The sequence below is a fragment of the Oncorhynchus keta genome, chromosome 10 (genome assembly GCF_023373465.1).
Source record: "Oncorhynchus keta strain PuntledgeMale-10-30-2019 chromosome 10, Oket_V2, whole genome shotgun sequence".
Classification (NCBI taxonomy): domain Eukaryota; kingdom Metazoa; phylum Chordata; class Actinopteri; order Salmoniformes; family Salmonidae; genus Oncorhynchus; species Oncorhynchus keta.
In genome coordinates this window covers 25,363,526-25,376,752 of record NC_068430.1, presented here as the reverse complement: position 1 = coordinate 25,376,752, position 13,227 = coordinate 25,363,526, and the positions used below count along the sequence as shown (strand labels likewise).

General features: G+C 46.9%; 1 protein-coding gene across 10 annotated transcripts in view; it reads right to left on the bottom strand.

The window, feature by feature from the left end:
- LOC118388426 (membrane-associated guanylate kinase, WW and PDZ domain-containing protein 1-like) overlaps positions 1-13,227 on the bottom strand; it is a 203,897-nt gene that overhangs the window by 20,423 nt on the left and 170,247 nt on the right. For all 10 annotated transcript variants that reach the window (XM_035777495.1, XM_035777497.1, XM_035777496.1 and 7 more), the window contains 2 exons: positions 7,791-7,983; positions 108-422 (listed from right to left, as the gene is read on the bottom strand). In XM_035777495.1, coding sequence (XP_035633388.1) covers positions 108-422; positions 7,791-7,983 — 508 coding nt within the window. The remainder of the gene's footprint in view (positions 1-107; positions 423-7,790; positions 7,984-13,227) is intronic.

Here is a 13,227-nt window from a genome sequence, read left to right as displayed (position 1 = left end):
GTATATTGAGAGAAAGGTTGAGTGTGTGTGTGTGTGTGTATATAGTGCATGCCTGTGTGTTACCTATATTTAAGTATAGTAAGGTAGAGATTATATGGGGGTCTTACCAAAGGTGGTGCCAGACTCAGGTCGGGAAACGGAGGAGACGATGACGAATCCAAAGCCCTCGTTCTCCCCGCGGTGGATCTCCACGTCGTAGGGCTGCAGGGCGGTGTTGACCACAGCACTCCCTGAGCCTCCGCCGCCCCCACTGCCGATGCCGCTGGTGGAGCCGCTGCCTGAGCCGCTGCCAGAGCTGACTGTGTTGAGGGAGTTCTGACTGCCCTGGGGGGTCCGCTTCCCCTCAGTCAAGGAGGGGGCCTGGGTGCTGCTGTGGTGTGACGAGGCTGGGGACGGGGGCACCTCGCCCTCCCCTTTAGACACTGTGCAAGAAGAGGGGAAAAAAAGATATCAACGCTGTCAGACTGACAATAAGCTAACTATTACCAACACTTCACAGCAACAGCACACAGCTCATAACACCAAATGAAACACAAAATGAAAGGTTTTCCTAATCAACATGGATAACGCTGCTCCTCTCTACCCACTAAGATCACACCGATAGAAGGAAGAAAGAGCAGCATGCTCCCTGTTGACCAACGGTCACGCTTTGATCTATTTCCCCCCAAAACATCTATAGATATGCCTTCCGGATTGCATCACAACAGAAGGTTCCCATCTTATTTCCTGGCATTGAAGCAGTGCTTCATACTGGGCATCGCTCCTCTGACAGACCATTGTGCCCTCTGTCTGGGCACACTCATCAATGGCTGGTAGACAGGCTAGTGTGTGGAGGGCACGGGGAAAGGTTGGAACCCTCTTCATCACATTTATGAACCTTTATTCATCCTGCTAAAGGGCAGGCTGGGAGCGATGAGCGCCTCTGACAAACATTTTTCCCACACACCCATGGACTGTTGAAGAGCAGCGGGGATGAACCTCCAAATATCAGCCCTGTCCTCAGGCCCTTCACTGCTCTGATGAAGACAAATGGAGCCAGGAGCAGTGAAAGGCACTACTGCACAGACTGCTGTTATTGGTACTACTGCACAGACTGCTGTTATTGGTACTACCGCACAGACTGCTGCTGATCATTTGATGTACACAACATGCCTAACACTTAGAAGATGCAAAATATTTTATACTGTGAAACAAACAAGAAATAAAACTACAAAACAGAAAACTTGAACGTGCATAACTATTCACCCCCCCCCAAAAAAAAAGTAAATACTCTGTAGAGCCACCTTTTGCAGCAATTACAGATGCAAGTATCTTGGGGTATGTCTCTATAAGCTTGGCACATCTAGCCACTGGGATTTCTGCCCATTCTTCAAGGCAAAACTGCTCCAGCTGGTGTACAGCAGTCTTCAAGTCATACCACAGATTCTCAATTGGATTAAGGTCTGGGCTTTGACTAGGCCATTCAAAGACATTTAAATGGTTCCCCTTAAACCACTCGAGTGTTGCTTTATGCAGCAGTATGCGTAGGGTCATTGTCCTGCAGGAAGGTGAACCTCCGTCCTAGTCTCAAATCTCTGAAAGATTGAAACAGGTTTGCCTCAAGAATGTCCCTGCATTTAGCGCCATCCATCATTTCTTCAATTCTGACAATGCTGCCACCACCATGCTTCACTGGGGGGATGTTGTTCTCGGGGTGATGAGAGTTGTTGGGTTTGTGCCAAACATAGCGTTTTCCTTGATGGCCAAAAAGCTAAATTTTAGTCTCATCCGACCAGAGTACCTTCTTCCATATGTTTGGGGAGTCTCCCACATGCTTTTTGGCAAACACCAAACATGTTTTCTTATTTTTTTTCTATAAGCAATGGCTTTTTTCTGTCCACTATTCCATAAAGCCCAGCTTTGTGGAGTGTACGGCTTAAAGTGGTTATATGGACAGATACTCCCATTTCCGCTGTGGAGCTTTGCAGCTCCTTCAGAGTTATCTTTGGTCTCTTTGTTGCCTCTGATTAATGCCCTCCTTGCTAGTTTTGGTGGGCCTCTCTTGGCAGGTTTGTTGTGGTGCCATATTCTTTAAATGTTTTAATAGTGGATTTAATGGTGCTCAGTGGGATGTTCAAAGTTTCAGATTTTTTTTTAGAACCCAACCCTGATCTGTACTTCTCCACAACTTTGTCCCTGACCTGTTTGGAGAGCTCCTTGGTCTTCATGGTGCCGCTAGTTTGGTGGTACCCCATTGCTTAGTGGTGTTGCAGACTTTGGGGCCTTTCAGAACGGGTGCATGTATACTGAGATCATGTGACAGATCACGTGACACATAAATAAAGTCCACCTGTGTGCAATCTAACTAATTATGTGACTTTTGAAGGTAATTGGTTGCACCAGATCTTACTACTCCTGTCTTATCCGGTGTCCTGTGTGAATTTAAGTATGCTCTCTCTTATTCTCTCTTTCAGCACCTCGCCGTGCTGCTGCTCCAGTATCAACTGCTCTGCCTGCGGCTATGGAACCCTGACCTGTTCACTGGACGTGCTACCTGTCCCAGACCTGCTGTTTTCAACTCTCTAGAGACAGCAGGAGCGGTAGAGATACTCTTAATGATCGGCTATGAAAAGCCAACTGACATTTACTCCTGAGGTGCTGACTTGCTGCACCCTCGACAACTACTGTGATTTTTATTATTTGACCATGCTGGTCATCTATGAACATTTGAACATCTTGGCCATGTTCTGTTATAATCTCCACCCAACACAGCCAGAAGAGGACTGGCCACCCCACATAGCCTGGTTCCTCTCTAGGTTTCCTCCTAGATTTTTGCCTTTCTATGGAGTTTTTTTAGCCACCGTGCTTCTACACCAGCATTGCTTGCTGTTTGGGGTTTTAGGCTGGGTTTCTGTACAGCACTTTGAGATATCAGCTGATGTAAGAGGGGCTATATGAATTGATTTGATTTTGATTTGATTTAGGGGCTTCATAGCAAAGGGACTTTTCTGTTTTTTTTTATTTATTTTTTAAATATGTTTTTTTCTTCTTCATTTCACTTCAGCAATTTGGACTATTTTGTGTTGTCCATTACATGAACTCCATATAAAATCTGTTTAAATGACAGGTTGTAATGCAACAAAATAGGGAAAATGCCAAGGGGGGTGAATACTTTTGCAAGGTACTACTGGACAGACTGCTGGTGATGATGATACTACTGGACAGGCTGCTGCTGCAGATGATACTACTGGACACACTGCTGTTGATGGTACTACTGGACAGACTGCTGTTGATGGGAGTGCTGCTGATGGTGCAACTGGACAGACTGCTGTTGATGGTACTACTGGACAGACTGCTGTTGATGGTACTACTGGACAGACTGCTGCTGATGGTACTACTGGACAGACAGCTGCTGATGGTACTACTGGACAGACTGCTGATGATGGTACTACTGGACAGACTGCTGCTGATGGTACTACTGGACAGACTGCTGCTGATGATACTACTGGACAGACTGCTGCTGATGATACTACTGCACAGATTGCTGTTGATGGTACTACTGGACAGACTGCTGCTGATGGTACTACTGGACAGACTGCTGCTGATGATACTACTGCACAGATTGCTGTTGATGGTACTACTGGACAGACTGCTGCTGATGGTACTACTGGACAGACAGCTGCTGATGATACTACTGCACAGATTGCTGTTGATGGTACTACTGAACAGACTGCCGCTGTATACTGTCCAGTAGACTGCTGGTGATGGTACTACTGGACAAACTGCTGGTGATGGTCCTGCTGGACAGACTGCTGTTGATGGGGGTGCTGCTGATGGTACAACTGGACAGACTGCTGCTGATGGTACTACTGGACAGGCTGCTGCTGCTGATGGTACTACTGGACAGGCTGCTGCTGATGGTACTACTAGACAGGCTGCTGCTGATGGTACTACTGGACAGGCTGCTGCTGATGGTACTACTGGACAGGCTGCTGCTGATGGTACTACTGGACAGGCTGCTGCTGATGGTACTACTAGACAGGCTGCTGCTGATGGTACTACTAGACAGGCTGCTGCTGATGGTACTACTAGACAGGCTGCTGCTGATGGTACTACTAGACAGGCTGCTGCTGATGGTACTACTGGACAGGCTGCTGCTGATGGTACTACTGGACAGGCTGCTGCTGATGGTACTACTAGACAGGCTGCTGCTGATGGTACTACTGGACAGGCTGCTGCTGATGGTACTACTGGACAGGCTGCTGCTGATGGTACTACTAGACAGGCTGCTGCTGATGGTACTACTAGACAGGCTGCTGCTGATGGTACTACTGGACAGGCTGCTGCTGATGGTACTACTAGACAGGCTGCTGCTGATGGTACTACTAGACAGGCTGCTGCTGATGGTACTACTAGACAGGCTGCTGCTGATGGTACTACTAGACAGGCTGCTGCTGATGGTACTACTAGACAGGCTGCTGCTGATGGTACTACTGGACAGGCTGCTGCTGATGGTACTACTAGACAGGCTGCTGCTGATGGTACAACTGGACAGACTGCTGCTGATGGTACTACTAGACAGGCTGCTGCTGATGGTACTACTCGACAGGCTGCTGCTGATGGTACTACTGGACAGGCTGCTGCTGATGGTACTACTAGACAGGCTGCTGCTGATGGTACTACTGGACAGGCTGCTGCTGATGGTACTACTAGACAGGCTGCTGCTGATGGTACTACTGGACAGGCTGCTGCTGATGGTACTACTGGACAGGCTGCTGCTGATGGTACTACTAGACAGGCTGCTGCTGATGGTACTACTGGACAGGCTGCTGCTGATGGTACTACTGGACAGGCTGCTGCTGATGGTACAACTGGACAGACTGCTGCTGATGGTACTACTAGACAGGCTGCTGCTGATGGTACTACTGGACAGGCTGCTGCTGATGGTACTACTGGACAGGCTGCTGCTGATGGTGCTACTAGACAGGCTGCTGCTGATGGTGCTACTAGACAGGCTGCTGCTGATGGTACTACTAGACAGGCTGCTGCTGATGGTTCTACTAGACAGGCTGCTGCTGATGGTACTACTAGACAGGCTGCTGCTGATGGTACTACTAGACAGGCTGCTGCTGATGGTACTACTAGACAGGCTGCTGCTGATGGTACTACTGGACAGGCTACTGCTGATGGTACTACTGGACAGGCTGCTGCTGATGGTACTACTGGACAGGCTACTGCTGATGGTACTACTGGACAGGCTGCTGCTGATGGTACTACTGGACAGGCTGCTGCTGATGGTACTACTAGACAGGCTGCTGCTGATGGTACTACTAGACAGGCTGCTGCTGATGGTACTACTGGACAGGCTGCTGCTGATGGTACTACTAGACAGGCTGCTGCTGATGGTACTACTAGACAGGCTGCTGCTGATGGTACTACTAGACAGGCTGCTGCTGATGGTACTACTAGACAGGCTGCTGCTGATGGTACTACTGGACAGGCTACTGTTGATGGTACTACTGGACAGGCTGCTGCTGATGGTACTACTGGACAGGCTGCTGCTGATGGTACTACTCGACAGACTGCTACTGATGATACAGTACTGCTGCACAGACTGCTGCTGATGGTACTACGGGCCAGGCTACTGTTGATGGTACTACTGGACAGGCTGCTGCTGATGGTACTACTCCACAGACTGCTGCTGATGATACTACTGGACAGACTGCTGCTGATGGTACTACTGGACAGACTGCTGCTGATGGTACTACTGGACAGACTGCTGCTGATGATACTACTGGACAGACTGCTGCTGATGATACTACTGGACAGACTGCTGCTGATGGTACTACTGGACAGACTGCTGCTGATGGTACTACTGGACAGACTGCTGCTGATGATACTACTGGACAGACTGCTGCTGATGATACTACTGGACAGACTGCCGCTGATGATACTACTGGACAGATTGCCGTTACTGGTACTACTGGACAGACTGCTGCTGATGGTACTACTGGACAGACTGCTGCTGATGGTACTACTGGACAGACTGCTGCTGATGGTACTACTGGACAGACTGCTGCTGATGGTACTACTGTGTAGACTGCTGCTGATGGTACTACTGGACAGACTGCTGCTGATGGTACTACTGGACAGACTGCTGCTGATGATACTACTGGACAGACTGCTGCTGATGATACTACTGGACAGACTGCTGCTGATGATACTACTGGACAGACTGCTGCTGATGGTACTACTGGACAGACTGCTGCTGATGATACTACTGGACAGACTGCTGCTGATGATACTACTGGACAGACTGCTGTTGATGGTACTACTGGACAGACTGCTGCTGATGATACTACTGGACAGACTGCTGTTGATGGTACTACTGGACAGACTGCTGTTGATGGTACTACTGGACAGACTGCTGTTGATGGTACTACTGGACAGACTGCTGTTGATGGTACTACTGGACAGACTGCTGTTGATGGTACTACTGGACAGACTGCTGTTGATGGTACTACTGGATAGGCTGCTGCTGATGGTACTACTGGACAGACTGCTGTTGATGGTACTACTGGACAGACTGCTGTTGATGGTACTACTGGACAGACTGCTGGTGATGTTACTACTGTTTAACATAAAAATCAGAAAATCACAACCAGAAAATCACATTGATTGTTTATGAATTTATTTGCAAATTATGGTGGAAAATAAGTATTTGGTCACCTACAAACAAGCAAGATTTCTGGCTCTCACAGATCTGTAACAACTTCTTTAAGAGGCTCCTCTGTCCTCCACTCGTTACCTGTATTAATGGCACCTGTTTGAACTTGTTATCAGTATAAAAGACACATGTCCACAACCTCAAACAGTCACACTCCAAACTCCACTATGGCCAAGAGCAAAGAGCTGTCAAAGGACACCAGAAACAAAATTGTAGACCTGCACCAGGCTGGGAAGACTGAATCTGCAATAGGTAAGCAGCTTGGTTTGAAGAAATCAACTGTGTGAGCAATTATTAGGAAATGGAAGACATACAAGACCACTGATAATCTCCCTCGATCTGGGGCTCCACGCAAGATCTCACCCCGTGGGGTCAAAATGATCACAAGAACGGTGAGCAAAAATCCCAGAACCACACGGAGGGACCTAGTGAATGATCTGTAGAGAGCTGGGACCAAAGTAACAAAGCCTACCATCAGTAACACACTACGCCGCCAGGGACTCAAATCCTGCAGTGCCAGACATGATCCCCAACACACCGCCCGGGCAACGAAGGAGTGGCTTCGTAAGAAGCATTTCAAGGTCCTGGAGTGGCCTAGCCAGTCTCCAGATCTCAACCCCATAGAAAATCTTTGGAGGGAGTTGAAGGTCCGTGTTGCCCAGCAACAGCCCCAAAACATCACTGCTCTAGATGAGATCTGCCTGGAGGAATGGGCTAAAATACCAGCAACAGTGTGAAACCTTGTGAAGACTTACAGAAAACATTTGCCAACAATGAGTATATAACAAAGTATTGAGATAAACTTTTGTTATTGACCAAATACTTATTTTCCACCATAATTTGCAAATCAATTCATTAAAAATCCTACAATGTGATTTTCAAAAAAAAAAGTAGCTTTATGTCTGTCATAGTTGAAGGGTACCTATGATGAAAATTACAGGCCTCTCATATTTTTAAGTAGGAGAACTTGCACAATTGGTGGCTGACTAAATACTTTTTTGCCCCACTGTAGCTGTTCTTTGAAGGTGTTCATTGCAAATCACACTGGAAAACATAGTGTCCATGTCTAACTAGCTGTGTTTACCTCCGTAGCCGGTCTTGCGTCGCACAGTGAGGTTGACGTGACCCTGCTTGGCGGCCTGCTGCATCAGCTGTACCACCAGCTGGTGAGACTTGCCCATCACTGCCGTGCCGTCCACACAGATGAGCTCATCCCCTGAACGCAGGCGTCCATCCTCATCCGCCGCCCCATACTTCACTATGTGCCCTATGTAGATCTGTGGAGAGAAGAAGATGGTAGGGTAGGGGAGAAAAGGAGAGAAAATAAGAGAAACGGCGAGTACAGAAGAGGGGGATGATAGGAGAGGTTGTTGGTCAATCAACAGTAGATGGTAAAAGAACATCAAGGTGAGATATTGACAGGTAAGATTATTTTTTTCCAGCAGCACTAACATAACTCAGACTACTCCTGGCCCAGCTAGAAAGCTAGCTAGTTAGTCTTCCTCCTCTTTCTCCGCTTGGCTGTGATGGGGTCAACTTGGGGTCATGATAATAATTGATTATGCTTATGTTATATTAATAGAAGGGGAAGGGCTATAAGACCACTCCCCCACTACATTTATAGGGTCCTAGACTACAGATTAACTATATATATATATTCATTATAAGGTTTAATATTGTTCCACTATTATTTTCTAGTCTTTGCCTCTTATAAAGAAACGGTCTGAGAGATGTGTGTTATTGCAGTCAAAACAGGGGTCTGTGAGAAAGCGCATCAAGGCTAAAAGAGATTCATAGACACAGAACCCTGCAGGGGAGTGAAAGAGATAAGAGACTAGTCTGATATACCACTATAAAGCAACTTGTGCTGAGCACTTAGAAAACACTGGAACTATTGTATCTCTCTTGCAAGTTTGTAAAACTGTGTATGCACGGGCTTGGTCTCGTGACTAGAAGGTAGTGACGTAGGCAGTTACATCACTAGGGGTTGCCTGCAAGCATATTAAAAGCACCTTGGACATTCCCTATTTTGCAGAACTCAGGAGAGACATCGGTTGTATGTTTGATCTTTGACTTCTGTCTACAGCTGTATTTTTATTAAAATTGTAATGATTTATAAGTGCACATTTGGAGTGTTCTGTATTTGTCAAGTAAATAATGGAGCCCAGAAAAGTGGAACCAACAGCTGCACAACCGGTATAAATCTCGTGTCATTATTTTCCTTCTCCCAAAAAGGTAAAGACCAGCTTACGAGAACCAACAACTTGGCCTCTAAAAGAAAAGAAAATTGGTCTGAGATATATTTTTCTCTCTCATTGAGGCTGCAGCAAAGAGATGAAAAGGAGCTAAGACCACCACCACTACCACACACAGACCAACACTGCTGCTGAAGTTGATTCAGCTGACTCCAACAGAGGAGCAAAGACCACCAACACATACAGACCAACACTGCTGCTGAAGTTGATTCAGCTGGCTCCAACAGAGGAGCAAAGACCACCGCCACACACAGACCAACACTGCTGCTGAAGTTGATTCAGCTGACTCCAACAGAGGAGCAAAGACCACCAACACATACAGACCAACACTGCTGCTGAAGTTGATTCAGCTGGCTCCAACAGAGGAGCAAAGACCACCACCACACACAGACCAACACTGCTGCTGAAGTTGATTCAGCTGACTCCAACAGAGGAGCAAAGACCACCACCACACACAGACCAACACTGCTGCTGAAGTTGATTCAGCTGACTCCAACAGAGGAGCTAAGACCACCACCACTACCACACACAGACCAACACTGCTGCTGAAGCTGATTCAGCTGACTCCAACAGAGGAGCAAAGACCACCACCACACACAGACCAACACTGCTGCTGAAGCTGATTCAGCTGACTCCAACAGAGGAGCAAAGACCACCACCACACACAGACCAACACTGCTGCTGAAGTTGATTCAGCTGACTCCAACAGAGGAGCAAAGACCACCGCCACACACAGACCAACACTGCTGCTGAAGTTGATTCAGCTGACTCCAACAGAGGAGCAAAGACCACCACCACACACAGACCAACACTGCTGCTGAAGCTGATTCAGCTGGCTCCAACAGAGGAGCAAAGACCACCACCACACACAGACCAACACTGCTGCTGAAGTTGATTCAGCTGGCTCCAACAGAGGAGCAAAGACCACCGCCACACACAGACCAACACTGCTGCTGAAGCTGATTCAGCTGGCTCCAACAGAGGAGCAAAGACCACCACCACACACAGACCAACACTGCTGCTGAAGCTGATTCAGCTGACTCCAACAGAGGAGCAAAGACCACCACCACACACAGACCAACACTGCTGCTGAAGCTGATTCAGCTGGCTCCAACAGAGGAGCAAAGACCACAACCACACACAGACCAACACTGCTGCTGAAGTTGATTCAGCTGGCTCCAACAGAGGAGCAAAGACCACCACCACACACAGACCAACACTGCTGCTGAAGCTGATTCAGCTGGCTCCAACAGAGGAGCAAAGACCACCACCACACACAGACCAACACTGCTGCTGAAGCTGATTCAGCTGGCTCCAACAGAGGAGCAAAGACCACACCACCGCCACACACAGACCAACACTGCTGCTGAAGCTGATTCAGCTGGCTCCAACAGAGGAGCAAAGACCACCGCCACACACAGACCAACACTGCTGCTGAAGTTGATTCAGCTGACTCCAACAGAGGAGCAAAGACCACCACCACACACAGACCAACACTGCTGCTGAAGCTGATTCAGCTGGCTCCAACAGAGGAGCAAAGACCACCACCACACACAGACCAACACTGCTGCTGAAGTTGATTCAGCTGGCTCCAACAGAGGAGCAAAGACCACCGCCACACACAGACCAACACTGCTGCTGAAGCTGATTCAGCTGGCTCCAACAGAGGAGCAAAGACCACCACCACACACAGACCAACACTGCTGCTGAAGCTGATTCAGCTGGCTCCAACAGAGGAGCAAAGACCACCGCCACACACAGACCAACACTGCTGCTGAAGCTGATTCAGCTGACTCCAACAGAGGAGCAAAGACCACCACCACACACAGACCAACACTGCTGCTGAAGTTGATTCAGCTGACTCCAACAGAGGAGCAAAGACCACCACCACACACAGACCAACACTGCTGCTGAAGCTGATTCAGCTGGCTCCAACAGAGGAGCAAAGACCACCGCCACACACAGACCAACACTGCTGCTGAAGCTGATTCAGCTGGCTCCAACAGAGGAGCAAAGACCACCACCACACACAGACCAACACTGCTGCTGAAGCTGATTCAGCTGGCTCCAACAGAGGAGCAAAGACCACCACCACACACAGACCAACACTGCTGCTGAAGCTGATTCAGCTGGCTCCAACAGAGGAGCAAAGACCACACCACCGCCACACACAGACCAACACTGCTGCTGAAGCTGATTCAGCTGGCTCCAACAGAGGAGCAAAGACCACCGCCACACACAGACCAACACTGCTGCTGAAGCTGATTCAGCTGGCTCCAACAGAGGAGCAAAGACCACCACCACACACAGACCAACACTGCTGCTGATGCTGATTCAGCTGGCTCCAACAGAGGAGCAAAGACCACCGCCACACACAGACCAACACTGCTGCTGAAGCTGATTCAGCTGGCTCCAACAGAAGTGTTTATAACCCATAACCATCAAATTGGAATGTAAAATATGGCATTAAAATATGCTAATAAACGGAGAACTCGCATAATAAGTGTTCAATCCAAGATTAATAACATACTTCAAATAAAACCTATAGACACAGTTGAAGTCAGAAGTTTACTTATGCCTAAGCAAAACACATTTCAATTCAGTATTTCACAATTCCTGACATTGAATCCCTGTTAAAATATCCTGTCTTAGGATCACCACTTTATTTTAAGAATGTGAAATGTCAGAATAATAGTAGAGAGAATGATTTGTTTCAGCCTTTATTTCTTTCATCACATTCCCAGTGGGTCAGAAGTTTACATATACTCAATTAGAATTTGGTAGCATTGCCTTTAAATTATTTAACTTGGGTCAAACATTTTGTGTAGTTTCCAAAACTGTTGAAATAGTGTCTGTGAGTATAACAGAACTGATTTAGCAGGTGAAAACCTGAGACAAATCCATTCAGGAAGTAGCATATTTTTTGGGGTTTTGTGGTTTTCTATTCAATGCCATTAGAGTATCCATTGACTTGGGACTCCAGTTCCTATGCCTTCCACTAGATGTCAACAGTCTTTAGAAATCTTTTCAGGCTTATATTCTTATAAATAAGGGAGTAAGACCAGTCTAAACGAATGGACCCTAACGTGACGCAGAGTTTTTTCAGACGCATGTGCATTTCTTGTTTACCTTTTATATTGACAACGTTATTGTCCGGTTGAAATATTATAGATCATTTAGGCTAAAAAACAAACTGAGGGTTGAATATAAACATTGTTTGACATGTTTCTATGAACTTTACGGATACAATTTGGATTTTTTTGTCTGATTGTTTTGACTGAGTTTGTGCCTGTGGATTACTGAAGAAAACACGCTAACAAAACTGAGGTTTTTGGATATAAAGAGACTTCGAACAAAAGGATAATTGGTTGAGTAAATGAATATCTTCTGATTGCCACCATATTTTTTACCTTTATTTTACTAGGCAAGTCAGTTAAGAACAAATTCTTATTTTCAATGACGTCCTAGGAACAGTGGGTTAACTGCCTGTTCAGGGGCAGAACGACAGATTTGTACCTTGTCAGCTCGGGGATTTGAACCTTCCGGTTACTAGTCCAACGCTCTAACCACTAGCCTACCCCTTACCTTTGATGAAGATCATCAAAGGTAAGGGATTAATTTTATCTCTATTTCTGAGTTTTGTAACGCTTCTGCTTGGCTGGTTACTGTTTGTAATAATTTGTCAACTGGGCTATGTTCTGGGCTAGGTATGTTCTGGGCTAGGTATGCTTTCGCCGAAAAGCATTTTATAAATATGATACTGTGGTTGGTTTTTACAAGAAGTTCATCTTTAAACCTAAGTAAAATATGTTTTGTTTTCTGAATTTTTATAATGAGCATTTCTGTAATAGAATTTGGCGCTTAGCAACCTCACAGGATGTTGGCCAGATGGGACGCTAGCGTCCCACATACCCTAGAGAGGTTAAGGCGGTTTTGGAGCAGTGGCTTCTTCCTTGCTGAGCAGCCTTTCAGGTTATGTCGATATAGGACTCGTTTTACTGTGGATATAGATACTTTTGTACCTGTTTCCTTCAGCATCTTCACAGGGACTTTGCTGTTGTTCTGGGATTGATTTGCAGTTTTTGCACCAAAGTACATTCATCTCCAGGAGACAGAGCGCGTCTCCTTCCTGAGCGGTATGACGGCTGCGTGGTCCCATGGTGTTTATACTTGCATACTATTGTTTGTACAGATGAACGTGGTACCTTCAGGCGTTTGAAAATTGCTCACAAGGATGAACCAATTTTTTTTCTGATGTCTTGGATG